The sequence below is a fragment of the Anomaloglossus baeobatrachus genome, chromosome 11, assembly GCF_048569485.1.
Source record: "Anomaloglossus baeobatrachus isolate aAnoBae1 chromosome 11, aAnoBae1.hap1, whole genome shotgun sequence".
Lineage (NCBI taxonomy): Eukaryota > Metazoa > Chordata > Amphibia > Anura > Aromobatidae > Anomaloglossus > Anomaloglossus baeobatrachus.
The window spans coordinates 38044958-38063739 of NC_134363.1; the positions used below are offsets into that span (position 1 = coordinate 38044958).

General features: G+C 47.0%; 1 protein-coding gene across 1 annotated transcript in view; it reads left to right on the forward strand.

The window, feature by feature from the left end:
- Positions 1-16067, forward strand: part of CBLC (Cbl proto-oncogene C) — a 43215-nt gene extending 27148 nt beyond the window's left edge. Inside the window, exons 6-10 of the mRNA XM_075329093.1 lie at positions 2389-2476; positions 13005-13136; positions 13268-13354; positions 14102-14143; positions 14319-16067. Coding sequence (XP_075185208.1) covers positions 2389-2476; positions 13005-13136; positions 13268-13354; positions 14102-14143; positions 14319-14621 — 652 coding nt within the window. The 3' untranslated portion in view covers positions 14622-16067. The remainder of the gene's footprint in view (positions 1-2388; positions 2477-13004; positions 13137-13267; positions 13355-14101; positions 14144-14318) is intronic.
- Positions 16068-18782: the final 2715 nt, after the last annotated feature.

Genomic DNA, 18782 nt, shown 5'->3' on the forward strand with positions numbered 1-18782 from the left:
TTAAAACTTTTGCCCCATTTGACTTTTACCGGATCTTTACTGTGGTCAGGAACCCAGAAAAAAAGATGTAGAAACTTTACCATTGAGTTTCATTCAAAATCTTGCACCTTTTGCCCTATTTAGTGTCGCTGAATGAGTTAACTGAGTATCCATCAGCGAGCTCTTTCTGACTGTCAGAAACAGCTTACGGATCCTCAGTTAACCAGTCAGAAAGAGCTCGCTGACGGATCCTCAGTTAACCAGTCAGAAAGAGCTCGCTGACAGATCCTCAGTTAACTAGTCAGAAAGAGCTCCCTGGTGGATCCTCAGTTAACTCATCCCACGACACTAAATCTGAATGAGTTAACTGAGGATCCGTCAGCGAGCTCTTTCTGACTGTCACAAAGAGCTCGCTGACGGATCCTCAGTTAACCAATCAGAAAGAGCTCGCTGACGGATCCTCAGTTAACTCATCCCACGACACTAAATCCGAATGAGTTAACTGAGGATCCGTCAGCGAGCTCTTACTGACTGTCACAAAGAGCTCGCTGACGGATCCTCAGTTAACCAGTCAGAAAGAGCTTACTCACAGATCCTCCGTTAACTCATACTGCGACACTAAATCCGAATGAGTTAACTGAGGCCCCATCAGCGAGCTCTTTCTGACTGTCACAAACACCTCACTGACGGATCCTCAGTTAACTCATCCCATGACACTAAATCCGAATGAGTTAACTGAGGATCCATCAGCGAGCTCTTTCTAACTGTCAGTAAGAGCTCGCTTACGGATCCTCAGTTAACCAGTCAGAAAAAGCTTGCTGACGGATCCTCAGTTAACCAATCAGAAAAAGCTCGCTGATGGTTCCTCAGTTAACTCATCCTGTGACACTAAATCCGAATGAGTTAAGTGAGGAGCCGTCAGCAAGCTCTTTCTGACTGTCAGTAAGAGCTTGCTTACGGATCCTCAGTTAACCAGTCAGGAAGAGCTCGCTGTCGGACACTCAATTAACTCATCCTGCGACACTAAATCCGAATGAGTTAACTGAGGCTGCATCAGCGAGCTCTTTCTGACTGTCACAAAGACCTCACTGACGGATCCTCAGTTAACTCATCCCACAACACTAAATCCGAATGAGTTAACCGAGGATCCGTCAGCGAGCTCTTTCTGACAGTCAGGAAGACCTCGCTGTCAGATACTCAGTTAACCAGTCAGAAAGAGCTCGCTGACGGATCCTCAGTTAATCAGTCAGATAAAGCTCACTGACGGATCCTCAGTTAACTCATCTGGCAACACTAAATCCGAATGAGTTAACTGAGGATCCGTCAGCGAGCTCTTTCTGACTGTCACAAAGAGCTCGCTGGCGGATCCTCAGTTAATCAGAAAGAGCTTGCTGACAGATCCTCAGTTAACCAGTCAGAAAAAGCTCACTGACGAATCCTCAGTTAACTCATCTGGCAACACTAAATCCGAATGAGTTAACTGAAGGTCCTTCAGCGAGCTCTTTCTGATAGTCAGGAAGAGCTCACTGTCGGACAGTCAATTAACTCATCCTGTGACACTAAATCCGAATGAGTTAACTGAGGCTCCATCAGCGAGCTCTTTCTGACTGTCAGGAAGACCTCACTGTCGGATACTCAGTTAACCAGTCAGAAAGAGCTCACTGACGGATCCTCAGTTAATCAGTCAGATAAAGCTCACTGACGGATCCTCAGTTAACTCATCTGGAAACACTAAATCCGAATGAGTTAACTGAGGATCCGTCAGCGAGCTCTTTCTGACTGTCACAAAGAGCTCGCTGGCGGATCCTCAGTTAATCAGTCAGAAAGAGCTCGCTGACGGATCCTCAGTTAACCAGTCAGAAAGAGCTCGCTGACGGATCCTCAGTTAACCAGTCAGAAAGAGCTCACTGACGAATCCTCAGTTAACTCATCTGGCAACACTAAATCCGAATGAGTTAACTGAAGTTCCTTCAGCGAGCTCTTTCTGATAGTCAGGAAGAGCTCACTGTCGTATACTCAGTTAACTCATCCTGTGACACTAAATCCGAATGCGTTAACTGAGGATCCATCAGCGAGCTTTTTCTGACAATCCAAAAGAGCTCGCTGACAGATCCTCAGTTAATCAGTCAGATAAAGCTCACTGACGGATCCTCAGTTAACTCATCTGGCAACACTAAATCCGAATGAGTTAACTGAAGTTCCTTCAGCGAGCTCTTTCTGACAATCCAAAAGAGCTCACTGACAGATCTTCAGTTAACTCATTCTGTGACAATAGGGCAAACGGTTCAATTTTTTAATAAGACCCAATGGCAAAAATCATTTTTATCCCTCATTTTGTGCATTGGGGCTCCCTCTGTGCCCTCTCTAGTTCCCCCTGAGAAATCTAACACATTTTCGCTGTGACCACAGGTATCTGTACCCGAATGGTCTGAGCAGTAACCCGGATTTATCAGCCCTCACTGACGCCGCTCCAAACACAGTGATTCAGGTGACGCAGGTAAGAAACGCACAAAGAAAAGCAGCATTGTATGTAAGGAGCGCAATACTGATACCATGGGCTAGCCATCAGCGCCCCCTGGTGGTAGATATTTATTAATGCTAATGCGCTTCTCATTTTTTATCTTTGTATGCTCTTCTTTTGCATTAGCTGTGGATCCTATATAGAGGTTTTGATTGTTCTTTTAGCTATATAGCTATTATTTATGTTGTATATTTCTCGGTGACATTGATGCCTCATTCACATTTCTTGGAATATTATGTTCTTCATAGAAAACATAGTAGTATCTCTTCTAGGTGAGGACATTATGGCTCTTATTATAAGGTGGCTCTTCTATTACAAGCTCTGGTATAAATCCATAAAGTCACACTGTTCTTTGAGAATCACAGCTCACCTCCTCCTCCTCCTGTACAATGACTGAAAACACATGATCCACCATTCACAATAGGTGATATCACAGCTCACCTCCTCCTCATGTATAATTACTGATAATAACTCTAAATACAGTAATTAACAGGATCCACCATTTACAATAGGTGACATCACAGCTCACCTCCTCCTCTTGTTCAATGACTAATAACATCTATATATACAGTACATAACGCCGGTTGCACCATTCACAATAGCAGATGTCACAGCTCACCTTCCCCTCCTCCTGTACAATGACTTATAACACCTCTATATACAGTAGATAACACAGGTTGCACCATTCACAATAGGTGATGTTACAGTTCACCTCCTCCTTCAGTACAATGACTGATAACACCTCTATATACAGTAGATAACACAGGATCCAACATTCACTATAGATGATATCACAGCTCACCTGCCCCTCCTCCTGTTTAATGACTGATAACATCTCTATATACAGTAGATAACACAGTTTGCACCATTCACAATAGGTGATGTCACAGCTCACCTCCTCCTCCTGTACAATGACTGATAACACCTCTATATACAGTAGATAACACAGGATCCAACATTCACTATAGATGATATCACAGCTCACCTGCCCGTCCTCCTGTTTAATGACTGATAAAACCTCTATATACAGTAGATTACATATACAGTAGATAACACAGGTTGCACCATTCACAACAGGTGATGTCACAGCTCACCTCCTCCTCCTTCTGTACAATAACTGATAACACCTTTATATACAGTAGATAACACAGGATTCACTATTCACAATAGGAGATGTCACAACTCACCTCCTCCTGTATTATGACTGATAGCACCTCTATATACAGTAGATAACAAAGGAACCACAATTTACAATAGGTGATGTTACAGCTCACCTCCTCCTCCTATACAATGACTGATAACACCTCTATATACAGTAGATAACCCAGAATCCACCATTCACAACAGGTGATGTCACAGTTCACCTCCTCCTTCAGTACAATGTCTGATAACACCTCTATATATAGTACATAATACAGAATCCAACATTCACTATAGATGATATCACAGCTCACCTTCCCCTCCTCCTGTTTAAAGACTGATAACACCTCTATATACAGTAGATAACACAGGTTGCACCATTCACAATAGCAGATGTCACAGCTCACCTTCCTCCCCCTCCTGTACAATGACTGATAACACCTCTATATACAGTAGATAAAACAGGATCCACTATTCACAATATGAGATGTCACAGCTCACCTCCTCCTCCTATATTATGACTTATAACACCTCTATATACAGTAGATAACAGAATTCTGTGTTTATCAGGAATAGAATAGAACAAATAATAATCAAGAAATCAAACAGAATGGAGAAAGCTTTCTCTGAATTCTTACAGACACTACTATGTGATAAATGACTTTTGGGAATCCCCCCCGGGGGGCGCTGTATTCGCAGCCTGGATTGTTCGGGGCTTTCCTTAGCTCGGCACAATATCTGATGCCGGTGACCGGTGCGGAGATCGCACATCTTTGTGCAGGAATAAAAATCACATCTCTGAGATATCTATAATGAAGATCTGTATAATAGGACGACGTTCTGATAAAGGGACACTAATGCGTGCAGCGTACGGCGAAAATGCTATAAAAGGATTTATTATTTCTTATCTATGTGGACAAATGAAGTGTTGTCATAGGGGCAGAATGCACAACTGCAATGGCCTAAACTCACCTATCGCAAATGACACCTGCCGCAAATGATACCTGCCGCAAAAAGTCACCTGCCGCAAATGGCACCTACAGCAAATGACACCTACTGCAAATGCCACCTACCACAAATGACACCTACCGCAAATGACAACTACTGCAAATAACACCTACCACAAATGACACCTACTGCAAATGACACCTACCGCAAATGACACCTACTGCAAATGACACCTACTGCAAATGACAACTACTGCAAATAACACCTACCACAAATGACACCTACCGCAAATGACACCTACCGCAAATGACACCTACTGCAAATGACACCTACCGCAAATGACACCTACTGCAAATGACACCTACTGCAAATGACACCTACCACAAATGACACCTACTGCAAATGACACCTACCACAAATGACACCTACCGCAAATGACACCTACTACAAATGACACCTACCGCAAAAGACACCTACTGCAAATGACACATACTGCAAATGACACCTACCACAAATGCCACCTACCACAAATGCCACCTACCGCAAATGACACCTACCACAAGTGTCACCTAGTGCAAATGACACTTATTACACATGACACCTACCACAAATAACACCTACTGCAAATGACACCTACCCCAAATGCCACCTACTACAAATGCCACCTATTACACATGACACCTATAATAAATGACACCTATGGCCAGGGCCGGCTCCAGGTTTTTGTGGGCCCCGGGCGGAAGAGTCCCAGTGGGCCCCATCCACACGCAGACGCACACATACATATACATATTTAAAGACAAACTCACAAAAATACATATAATCAGACGAATCTATACAGTCATATACACTGACATACATAGATACACACCATACATGCATAAAGACAGACACACACAGCTTTGCTGCATACATACAGACACACACAGCTCTGCTACATACATACAGACACACATAGCTCTGCTACATACAGACACACACAGCTCTGCTGGATACATATAGACAGACACAAACAGCTCTGCTGCATGCATGCATACAGACACACACAGCTCTGCTGCATGCATACATACAGACACACACAGCTCTGCTGCATGCATGCATACACACACAGCTCTGCTGCATGCATGCATACAGACAGACACAGCTCTGCTGCATGCATACAGACAGACACAGCTCTGCTGCATCCATACAGACACACACAGCTCTGCTGCATGCATACATACACACAGCTCTGCTGCATGCATGCATACATACATACATACACACAGCTCTGCTGCATGCATACATACATACACACACAGCTCTGCTGCATACATACAGACACATACTGTTCTGCTGGATACACATACATACATACATACATACAGACACACACACTGCTTTGCTGCATACATACAGAAACATACTGCTCTTCTGCATACATACAGACAGACACATACTGCTCTGCTGGATACACATACATACTGTGAGGTAGCACGGTCGGCTGCGCAGCAGAAGACACGGGATCCAGGCATTAAGTTTCACAGCACACGGTTTAATGTCCAAACAAAAGTCCACACCAATATACATGTGCCTCTCCAGCAGAGAACTCAGGGAGTTGTGTTCACTCCCTCACACCCGGCACACCTGCCCTTGTTCCTGTTTCCATTTAACCCTTCCTTCAGCCTGTAGGAAAACAGCATTAACCCTAGAGTGGATTTACTTTCTATCATGGAGTGAGCACAACCGGGGCGAGACATACCGGCCGTCATAGATAACCCCGGTCACAGTCTCACATACCCCCCCCTCAGTTCAAGCGAGCGGGGTTGAACTCCCGCCATCAAACACGGGCCGCGGGACAAGGCATCAGCGTTGCCCTGCAACCTACCGGCCCTGTGTTCAACCGTAAACCGGAAGTTCTGCAGAGAAAGGAACCACCGGGTAACCCGGGCATTCCGTTCCTTGGCGGACCTCATCCAGACCAGTGGAGAGTGATCGGTCACCAAGCGAAACTGCCGTCCCAGCAGGTAATAGCGTAGGGACTCCAAGGCCCACTTGATCGCCAGGCACTCCTTCTCCACTATGCTATAATTCCGCTCGGGAGGGGTGAGCTTCCTACTTAAGAAGGTGACGGGGTGTTCCTCCCCCTGAACCACCTGAGACAGCACTGCCCCCAGGCCGACCTCTGAGGCGTCAGTCTGTACTATGAACTCCTTCCGGAAATCAGGGTGTACAAGAACGGGCTGTCCGCACAGGACCCCCTTCAGGGCCCGGAAGGAGTCCTCGGCCTGCGGAGTCCAGCGCACCATGACGGACTTCTTGCCTTTGAGAAGGTCCGTCAAGGGGGCTGATAGTCCCGCAAAATCCTTTACAAACCTCCTGTAGTACCCCACGATACCCAGGAAGGCCCTAACCTGCTTCGTGGTCAGGGGTCTAGGCCACTTCTGGATTGCCTCAACCTTGTTAACTTGGGGCTTAATCACTCCTTGGCCTATCACGTAGCCCAAGTAGCGAGCTTCCGTGAGTCCCAACGCACATTTCTTGGGATTGGCTGTCAATCCGGCTGTTCGAAGCGCGTCCACCACCGCTTGTACCTGTTCCAAGTGGGTCTGCCAATCGGAGCTGTAAATAATGATGTCATCAAGGTACGCTGATGCATACGCCTGGTGGGGTTCCAGCACTAAGTCCATCAACCTCTGGAACGTGGCCGGAGCGCCATGTAACCCAAAAGGCAAGACAACATAGTGGAAGAGACCCTCCGGCGTAACAAAAGCGGTTTTCTCCTTGGCGGACTCCGTCAGTGGCACCTGCCAGTACCCCTTGGTCAGGTTGAGCGTGGTAAAATATCGCGCCTGTCCCAGCCTATCAATCAGCTCATCCACCCGGGGCATGGGGTAGAGATCGAACTTGGATATTTCGTTCAATCTCCTAAAGTCATTGCAGAACCTTAAGGAGCCATCGGGTTTTGGTATTAGGACAATCGGACTAGCCCATTCACTCCGGGATTTTTCGATGACCCCCAGGCGTAACATTGTCTTTACTTCCTCCGATATGGCTTGTCGTCGAGCCTCCGGTACCCGGTATGACTTCAGGCGTACCTTCAGGTGGGGCTCGGTGACAATATCATGTCGTATCAGACTGGTCCTACCGGGCAGCTCGGAGAAGACATCGGGGTTCTGCTGAACCAACCGTCTGGCCTCTCGCCTCTGAGTCTTGGTGAGGGCTTCTCCAATCCTTACTTCCGGTTCGTCCTCTCCGGAGGTCGCTGGAGCCGGAGGTGAACGACCCGAAGAGGAGGGAGATGGGGAAAAAACAGCCATCAGGCTTTCCCGTTCCTGCCAAGGTTTTAATAGGTTGACATGGTATATTTGTTCAGGTTTCCGCCTACCGGGCTGCAATACTTTATAGTTAACCACCCCGACTCTTTCCTTTATCTCGTAGGGGCCTTGCCACTGAGCCAGGAATTTACTCTCCGCCGTGGGGATTAATACCAACACCCGATCCCCGGGTTTAAAGGTCCGCACGGTGGCTTGTCTATTGTAGCGGCCGCTTTGCGCGGCCTGAGCCTCCTGTAAATGCTCCTTCACAATTGGCATGACCGCGCTTATGCGGTTCTGCATACCCAAAATGTGTTCAATCACACTTTTATGGGGGGTGGGCTCTTGCTCCCATGTTTCCTTTGCCAGGTCCAACAATCCCCGGGGATGTCGCCCGTATAACAACTCAAAAGGCGAAAACCCTGTGGATGCCTGTGGCACCTCACGGATGGCAAACATCAAATAGGGAAGCATCATATCCCAGTCTTTCCCGTCTTTTGAAATTACCCTTTTGAGCATGGTTTTCAGGGTTTTATTGAAACGCTCGACTAAACCGTCCGTTTGAGGATGATACACAGACGTACGCAACTGCTTGATCTGGAGTAGCCGGCATAGCTCTTTGGTCACTTTAGACATGAATGGGGTCCCCTGATCCGTAAGGATCTCCTTGGGCAACCCCACCCGGCAGAACACAGCAAACAACTCCCGAGCTATAAGCTTCGCCACAGTATGTCTGAGAGGTATCGCCTCGGGATACCGGGTGGCATAGTCAACGATCACTAGGATGTGTTGGTGCCCTCGAGCGGACTTTACGAGAGGCCCCACCAGATCCATCCCTATCCGTTCAAAAGGGACTTCTATAATGGGTAACGGTACCAACGGACTGCGAAAATGGGTCAGGGGTGCGGTAAGCTGACACTCCGGGCAGGTTTCGCAGAACCGTTTTACCTCCCCAAAAACCCCGGGCCAATAGAACCTTTGCAATATTCGCTCCTGCGTTTTCTTGACCCCTAGGTGGCCACTCATCAGGTGTTTATGAGCCAAGTCGAGGACCCGCCGGCGATGCGGCTGGGGCACCACCAACTGTTCTACCCCCACGCCCCGTATTTCATCTACCCGGTAGAGTAAATCCTGCTTAAGAGCGAAATGGGGGTACCTTACCTGGGCACCGGGCAGCTGTGCCACCCCGTCAATTACTGTCACCCGACTCCGGGCATGTATTAAGGTAGGGTCCTGGAGTTGGGCAGTCCCAAACGTATCCGGGGACGCCTCCAACTCCGGGATGGGCTCGACCATTTCAGCCTCTCCTGCCAATACCTCTAGGGGTGACCTATCGGGTTCACACTCTGTCCCTATCATGGGGACCCCTACGGCAGGTGTCCCGGATTCAGGATTGTAGGGCTCAGGTCCTGGACTGACCAATATCTGAGGAGACTTTGGGGGTCCCTTCCATAAAGTCCAAAAATAGGGCAGATCCCTTCCTAGGATCACGTCATAGGGAAGAGTGTTAAGAAGTCCCACCTCATGTTGCACCTGACCGCAAGGTGCTGTGATGGTGACAATCCCTGTGGGATAGTCTCGGCGGTCCCCATGTATGCAAACCACCCCCACGGTACGTCCTGTGGCCTTTACTTTAGCCCTCAAGGTGGATCGCACAAGGGTCACTAAGCTCCCGGAATCCAACAATCCTGTAACCGGACATCCATTCACCTGTATTTGGCACAAGTGGGGCTCCGTCTCTGGGGAGACCAGGTCAGCGGTACACACCACCTGAGCATACATTGAACCCCGCCGGGTAACCCCACAATCCATGGGCTCCATGGTGAGTGGACACTGGGCTTCCATATGTCCCACCCGCTGGCACCGCCAACATCTAATGGGGACGGAAACCCCCTTGACGGGTTGTCGTTTAGGGTACAGAACCTTCCGGACCTCAGGATTGGCGGCCGCGGCCTCACACGGGACGGTAGGGGACTCCTGCACCGTTGTCAGCGGTGGGTCCTTGGCCCTAGGCTTGGAGGGGCCGGACCGACGGGCGGTACGCAAAGTCTCAGTGTCCCGTATCAAGTCCTGCGTAGCCACATGCCGCTCTACCAGGGACACTAATTGGTCCAGGGTACTCGGGTCACCCTGTCCTACCCACCGTTGAACGGTGACGGGTAAAGTGCGCACAAAACGATCCACTACTACCCTTTCCACCATCTGCGCCGGGCTCAGAGTGTCAGGCTGCAACCACTTTTTTACAAGATGCAATAAGTCATAGGCCTGGGAGCGTACGGGTTTGGCTTCCTCATAGAACCACTGATTTACCCGCTGAGCCCGTACATAGGTATTCACCCCCAACCGTGCCAGTATTTCGGCTTTTAGGGTCACATAGTCAATGGCGTCCTCGGTACAGAGGTCCAGGTACGCTTTTTGGGGTTCCCCCGTCAGATAGGGCGACAATACCTCAGCCCACTGGGGGGTCGGCAGCTTTTCCCGCTCGGCCACCCGCTCAAACACCGCCAGGAACGCTTCCACATCATCCCCCGGGGTCATCTTTTGCAACGCTTGTCTCACCGCTTTCCGGACGCTGCCGTCATCACCCGGTCCCGGGGTTGTTGCTGCCGGTCCGGCACGGATCGACTTGGCCAGGAGAACCATCTGTTCTTGATGTCTTTGTTCCTGCAATTGTAAGGCTTGCTGCTGACGTGCATTGGCCTGAACCAGCTGTTCTTGGTGTCTTTGTTCCTGCGATTTCAAGGATTGGAGCAGGTGTGCATTGGTCTGTTGCTGCTGTGCATTAGCCTGAGCCAAATGCTTTAGTATGTCCTCCATGGCGTCGCTGGGTTTGGGCCGTAGTATAGCCGCTTGAATCCAGGACATGTGCTACCGGGTCACCAGAAAAGGAAGCTACACCTCACCGGCTGGGATGCCAGCCGATTATCCACCATATGTGAGGTAGCACGGTCGGCTGCGCAGCAGAAGACACGGGATCCAGGCATTAAGTTTCACAGCACACGGTTTAATGTCCAAACAAAAGTCCACACCAATATACATGTGCCTCTCCGGCAGAGAACTCAGGGAGTTGTGTTCACTCCCTCACACCCGGCACACCTGCCCTTGTTCCTGTTTCCATTTAACCCTTCCTTCAGCCTGTAGGAAAACAGCATTAACCCTAGAGTGGATTTACTTTCTATCATGGAGTGAGCACAACCGGGGCGAGACATACCGGCCGTCATAGATAACCCCGGTCACAGTCTCACAATACATACATACAGACACACACACACACTGCTCTGCTGCATACATACAGACATATACTGCTCTGCTGAATACACATACATACATACATACAGACACACACACTGCTCTGCTGCATACATACAGACATACACACACACTGCTCTATACATACATACAGACAGACACACACGTGGCTCTTGGAAGCCCACACACGCGGTCCTGTGGGGCCCACACACGCGGTTCTGCGGGGTTCACACACGCGACTCTGTGGGGCCCACACATGTGGCTCTGCAGGGCCCACACACGCGGCTCTGCGGGGGGGTCAGGACATACATCTTGGGGGAAGGGGTGTAGTACATACCGCTTGGTCACAGAGATGGGGCCCACACAGCGACGGGAAGAAGTGCTGTGCTGGGGGTCGCTGGTTGGTGCTGCGCCTCCTTCATTTGTGGGACTGAGCAGGACGCCGGGTGGTAGCTCTGCCCACAGATGAAGTTCAACCAGGAGGACGCAGCGAACGCTGTGGTCTGCACGCCTTAAAGGGACGGCAGCCACAGTTTCCTGACGAGGACTGCTGTCCCCGGAACTCGGCCCGGGGGCAGCAGAACTGAAGGCGAGTGCGCCCATTCCGGGGGCAGCAGAACTGACGAGGCCAAGTGGGGCCCCCCGACTCTCCAGGGCCCCGGCATTTGCCCGGGTATGCCGGGTGCTGACGCTGGCCCTGCCTATGGCAAATGTAAATATAAAGAGAAAAGAAAGCGCATATGAGAAGCACCCCTGGATTATCTTAAGTTTATATGTAAAAACTGCTCACCTTAAGAGGTTGCGCGCCCCCGCACAACCCCAGTTGCAAGTTTACTAATCCTCCTCCAGGTGAGGGAACCCTCTCCACTTTCGTTACCGCTGGTGTGGTTGCTGAGTCCGGGCTTAGTATTGCACTTGGCTCCTTGAATCCACTGGCACCATGGATCTTGAAGCACCTGTGCGATCTTCCGTCCTCCGGTTAGGGTATTCTGATTGAACTTGGCAGGTCCTTTAGTCTAAGCAGCTTCCTTCCGAATTTCCCTTTGAGCGAGTAGGCAGATATGAAGATAGGTGCTTCGGTCTGATAGAGCGCTATTAAAGTGGCTGCCAGTGCTCTATCAGACCGAAGCACCTATCTTCATATCTGCCTATGGCAAATGACGCCTACAGCAAATTAAATCTACCGCAAATGACACCTACTCCAAATGCCACCTACCGCAAATGATACCTACCGCATATTACACCTACCGCAAATGAAATCTATCATATGACACCTACCTCAAATGAAATCTACCGCGTATGACACCTACCGCAAATTCCACCTACTGGAAATGACACCTACTACAAATGCCACCTTTCACAAATGACACCTACCACAAATGCCACCTATTACAGGGCGGCACGGTGGCTCAGTGGTTAGCACTGCAGTCTTGCAGCGCTGGGGTCCTGGGTTCAAATCCCACCAAGGACACTATCTGCAAGGAGTTTGTATGTTCTCCCCGTGTTTGCGTGGGTTTCCTCCGGGTACTCCGGTTTCCTCCCACACTCCAAAGACATACAGATAGGGACTCTAGATTGTGAGCCCCAATGGGGACAGTGTTGCCAATGTATGTAAAGCGCTGTGGAATTAATAGCGCTATATAAATGAATAAAATTATTATTATTATTAATTATTATACATGACACCTACTGCAAAGTACACCTACCGCAAATGACACCCCAAATGACACCTACCGCGTGTTACATCTCAGTGCCCAATACAATTACTTGACCTCTTTTCATACACGGTATATTTCTGCTGTATAAACGATCTTATATTTAGCTACCTGACCGTAGATATATTTTTATATCTTTTTTTTTTCCCCGTGTAGGAACAATGGGAATTGTATTCAGATATGGATTCCACATTTCAGACGTGCAAAATCTGTACGGACAATGAGAAAAATACTCGGTTGCAGCCCTGTGGACACTTATTGTGCGACACGTGCCTAAATGCATGGCAGGTAACACATCGGGGTGCACTTATTTATATATGCCTGTGCAGGATGTTTGAAGAATAGTCCTAGTAACAGGTTGGTGACGTCGTCTATGTAACTTGTCATTTACCGGATGGTCTTCGCTTTCTTTCTTGTAGAAATCGGACAATACCTGTCCATTCTGCCGCACCAAAATTACAGGCAGAGAGGAGGTCCACATTGCTGCACTTTCAGACGTGGAGCAGGTGGGTATTATTAGGAATTTCCATATGGGGTTATAGGAGATATTAAACCACTGGGTCATCATAAACTGGGCAATGTAAGGTTCTACAGGATCAACATTGACCATAACAACAATCTTCATGGTTCTTTAACCTTCAAGGGTTGGGCATTCTTCAATCACCCTTGTAGAAAGGAGTCTGTATAGCCAGCCACACACCTTCAATAGCTGTTGGCCAAAAGCTAGTCCTCCTTATACCCTCATACTTGGGTAGACGTCTCTAGTGGTTACCCATCTTCCCTGAGACATCTGTCATCATCTACCATGAAAGAACCCTCTGAACCCTCCATAACAACAATCTTCATGGTTCTTTAGCCTTTAAGGGTTGGGCATTCTTCAACCACCCTTGTAGAATGGAGTCTGTATAGCCGACCACACACCTTCAATAGCTGTTGGCCAAAAGCTAGTCCTCCTTATACCCTCATACTAGGTAGACACCTCTGTTGGTTACCCATCTTCCCTGCGACATCTGTCATCATCTGCGATGAAAGAACCCTCTGAACCCTCCATATTCGGTGGGTTCGGCCAACTTTTATGAGCAAAAGTACCTGGAATTATAGACCTCTTGTCCACAGTGTACCGTACCACCTCATATTTATACCAAAAGTGTTCAATTTAAGGTTCTCCTAGATAATAAAATGCACATGTTTTTGCTTCTCATTCTTATAAAGTTCTTCTCTCCTTCTTCTCCTTGTATTTTATTGTGCCGTAGACAAAAAATCCACCGAGCACCACTGTCCAACCAGACCATGATGTGAGTAGTGAACACTGTGGCTCCGGGTGGTTGTATGGCTATCTCTGTCTGTCTTGTCGTCTCTGCAGTGCTGTCTCGTGTTGTCTGACCTCCTAGAAGACTCTCCTCCATGTCTGTCTTTTCCGAGATGACATCTGAATGACTTTATAACCATGACGTTATCTTGTGCCAGCAGAACGCTGCCTCAAATGTATGGGGTGCATGTGCTAACAATGTTGTCGACGACGAGGAGGTAGACTGGATTAGAAACCGACCATTACCACCACCTCCGGATTCTCACAGCACTTCACCTCACCACTTGGCCATACGGGTTTTGCCTCGTGCACCTACTGATTCTCCACCTTCTACATTTAGAGGGTCACTCATTCCTGGTGGTAGTAGACCCGCCATACCCACTCGAAGACCAATGCTGCAGGCTCAAGATATCCTTAGTAGAAACCCAAATACTTTACCTCCAACATTACCAAGACGCATATAGGGAAGATGGAAGGAAAGAATGGATGGAGTGCCCAAAGGATGGATGAGTCAACCAAAGAATGCATAGCTCAACCAAGGAGTGGATGGCTCAAACAAAAAATGGATAGACCAACCAAAGAATGTGATGGACAAACTAAATAATGAATAGACTAACCAAAAAAATTGATGGACTAACCAATCAATGGATGAATCAGTCAAAGGATGAATGGACCAACCAAAGAATAGCTGGATCAACCAGAGAATGGCTAGACCAGAGACTGGATGGATTAACCACAGAATGGATAGATCAAAAATAGAATGGATGTACTAACCAAATAATGGATCTATGAAACAAAGAATAAATGCACCAACCTAGAATGGATGGGCCAACCAAAGAATGGATGGCTCAACCAAAGAATGGATGGCTCAACCAAAGAATGGATGGCTCAACCAAAGAATGGATGGCTCAACCAAAGAATGGATGGCTCAACCAAAGAATGGATGGCTCAACCAAAGAATGGATGGCTCAACCAAAGAATGGATGGCTCAACCAAAGAATGGATGGCTAACAAAGAATTAATGCACCCAACATAAAATGGATGGGCCAACCAAAGAATGGATGGGCCAACCAAAGAATAGATGGGCCACCCAAAGAATGCATGGGCCAACCAAAGAATGGATCTATTAACCAAAGAATGAATACACCAACCTAAAATGGATGAATCGACCAAAGAATGGATGAATCAACCAAAGAATGGATGGATCAACCAAATAATGGATGTACCAACCAATGAATGGATGGTTCAACCAAAGGATGGATGGTTCAACCAAAGAATGAATGGATCAACTAAAGAATGGATAGGCCAACTAAAGAATGGATGGATCAACCAAACAATGGATGGACCATCCTCTTATTGGTAATGTGTGTGAGTTTTCTATTTGACTTTTTAATGAAGAATCTACGTTATAGACTTTGAAGACTTATGTTGCTTTCTGTCCATGTAATTAAGGTTATCTTGTTATCTATTGTATGTTTTTATAAAGTTTTATCAACATTCGTAAAAAAAAATCAATGCTCACATCAGATATGCATTGTATTTTTCCATAATAAAAATCTATAACGCTCAAAAGACAACCGGATCTGATATTGTAGATCACTCTACGACAAAGTCTTGGGCTTGGATCCACTGGTGGGACTTTTAAGGAGAAATCTGATGAAGCATCAACCATTGAAATGGCCACCAGTTGAGGATGCGGATGGTTCTCCAGAGCAGCTCTCCACTCTGACTAGTAGTAGGTCTTGGCCATTGACTAATGTCTCGAAATATCATCAAATGTACTCTTTTAGGAACATTTATGTTGTCATAATACACATCAGCCTGTAGAGGGCGAGAAGGCATCAGAAATAAGAAAAGTCTTGGAAATAATGTAAATGAGGTTGGTCTGATCACAATTCAGGAATATTCATTAAAATATGGAATATTGAGCCTTTTCATTAAAACTCCATTCATTTTTAATGTTCCTTTAGCTTCCAGGGAATTTATGGTCCAATTTCGTTCAAAATGTGCTGAGGGTGACAAATGGTTAATAAAAAAATTTCGACTTTGACCCCGGAAATTTAAAATGCACCGGAGAAAGTCTTGTTGTGAAAATCTGTAAAATTAGTTTGGCCTCATGCACATGGGAGTTTTTTGCCGACTTGTATATTTTTTGGTTAGATTTTATATGAATTTAGCTGAGAAAGTAAACATTGGTCTATATAAGGAGCACAGGGAATGCCATGTGGGGTCAACTCTCTTTCCTGTAGAGTGTAAGCTCTTATGGTCAGCAGGGTTCTTATTCTCCTTTAGAATGTGAGTTCTTATGATCAGCGGGGTCATCTCTCTCTCCTGTAGGGTGTAAGCTCTTATGGTTCCGTGGGGTCCTCTTTCTCTCCTGTAGAATGTAAGCTCTTATGGTTCCGTGGGGTCCTCTTTCTCTCCTGTAGAGTGTAAGCTCTTGTGGTAAGCGGAGTCCTTTCTCTCTCCTGTAGGGTGTAAGCTCTTATGGTCAGTGGGGTCCTCTCTCTCTTGTAGAGTGCAAGCTCTTATGACTAGTGGGGTTCTTTCTCTTTCTCCTGTAGTGTAAGCTTTTATGGTCAGTGGGGGCCTCTCTCCTGTAGAGTGTAAGATCTTATCATCAGTGGGGTCCTCTCGCTCTCCTGTAGAGTGTAATCTCTTATGGTCAGCGAGGTCCTCTCTTTCTCCTGTAGAGTGTAAGCTCTTATGGTCAGTGGGGTCCCCTCTCTCTCCTGTAGAGTGTAAGTTCTTCTAGTCAGCAGGGTCTTCTCTCTCTCCTATAGAGTGTAAGCTCTTATGATCAGCAGGGTCTTTTCTCTCCTGTAGAGTGTAAGCTCTTATGATCAGTGGGGTCCTCTCTCTCCTGTAGAGTGTAAGCTCTTATGGTCAGTGTGGTACTCTCTCCTGTAAAGTGTAAGCTCTAATAGTCAGCAGAGTCCTCTCTTTATATCTTTTCTGTAGAGTGTCAGCTATTATAGGGGTCTTCTCAACATTTCCCTGTAGCTTGGCAATATACAGTCCTCTATTGGAGATTACAGTAAATGTCGGGTGATTTTCTTTACTGTATGGCGGTGTCACGTGATCAGGTGACATTCCGGACGCCGCTGTTTTGATTTTCTACCCTGACACCAGGTAGTCAGAGTTTACTGCACAGACGATTGCCTTCCTTTTCCTTCTTTTCCAGTAAATATAGAATATCTCGGTTGCACTCACCCATGAATACCTGTGTGATAATCCCACTTCTGGCAGGAGAATGCGCTGATATTTTGTATATGCTGCGGTTGGGTATTATCTTTCTTGTCTGTTGATGCGGAGTCCTAGTTATGTGCTGAGCGCTTCCACCTACTCATTGCTGGCAGCCTTCTTTTTAACCTCTTAATGAGTAGCATAATTCCTAAGCATCCTTAAAATTATTTTGTTCAATGCCTTAACTAAGACCCCCTCAGAAGCTGCACCCTAGTGCAACCGCTGCCTCTGCACCCCCTTTACCTACACCCCTATGCATATGCTTCTACTGTCCATATGAAGTTCCAGACAACCAGTCTCCAAATGCTAATTGAAAGGAGCTTCTGCTGTCTTCATTTGCTTTCATATATCTGCTCAGCTTCTGCTGTCTTCTATTGCTTTCTTATATCTGTTCAGCTTCTGCTGTCTTCTATTGCTTTCTTATATCTGATCAGCTCCTGCTGTCTTCTATTGCTTTCATATATCTGCCCAGCTTCTGCTGTCTTCACTTGCTTTCATATATCTGCCCAGCTTCTGCTGTCTTCTCTTGCTTTCATATATCTGCCCAGCTTCTGCTGTCTTCACTTGCTTTCATATATCTGCCCACCTTCTGCTGTCTTCTCTTGCTTTCATATATCTGCCCACCTTCTGCTGTCTTCTCTTGCTTTCATATATCTGCCCACCTTCTGTTGTCTTCTCTTGCTTTGATATATCTGCCTAGCTTCTGCTGTCTTCTCTTGCTTTCATATATCTGCCTAGCTTCTGCTGTCTTCTCTTGCTTTCATATATCTACTCAGCTTCTGCTGTCCTCTCTTTCTTTGATATATCTGTCAGCTTCTGCTGTCTTCACTTGCTTTCAAATATCTGCTCAGCTTCTGCTGTCTTCTCTTGCTTTCATGTATCTGTTCAACTCCTGCTGTCTTCTCTTGCTTTCATGTATCTGTTCAACTCCTGCTGTCTTCTCTTGCTTTCATATATCTGCCCAGCTTCTGCTGTCTTCTCTTGCTTTCATATATCTGCTCAGCTTCTGCTGTCTTCTCTTGCTTTTATATATCTGCTCAGCTTCTGCTGTCTTCTCTTGCTTTTATATATCTGCTCAGCTTCTGCTGTCTTCTCTTGCTTTCATATATCTGCCCAGCTTCTGCTGTCTTCACTTGCTTTCATATATCTGCTCAGCTTCTGCTGTCTTCTCTTGCTTTTATATATCTGCTCAGCTTCTGCTGTCTTCTCTTGCTTTTATATATCTGCTCAGCTTCTGCTGTCTTCACTTGCTTTCATATATCTGCTCAGCTTCTGCTGTCTTCTCTTGCTTTTATATATCTGCTCAGCTTCTGCTGTCTTCACTTGCTTTCATATATCTGCTCAGCTTCTGCTGTCTTCTCTTGCTTTTATATATCTGC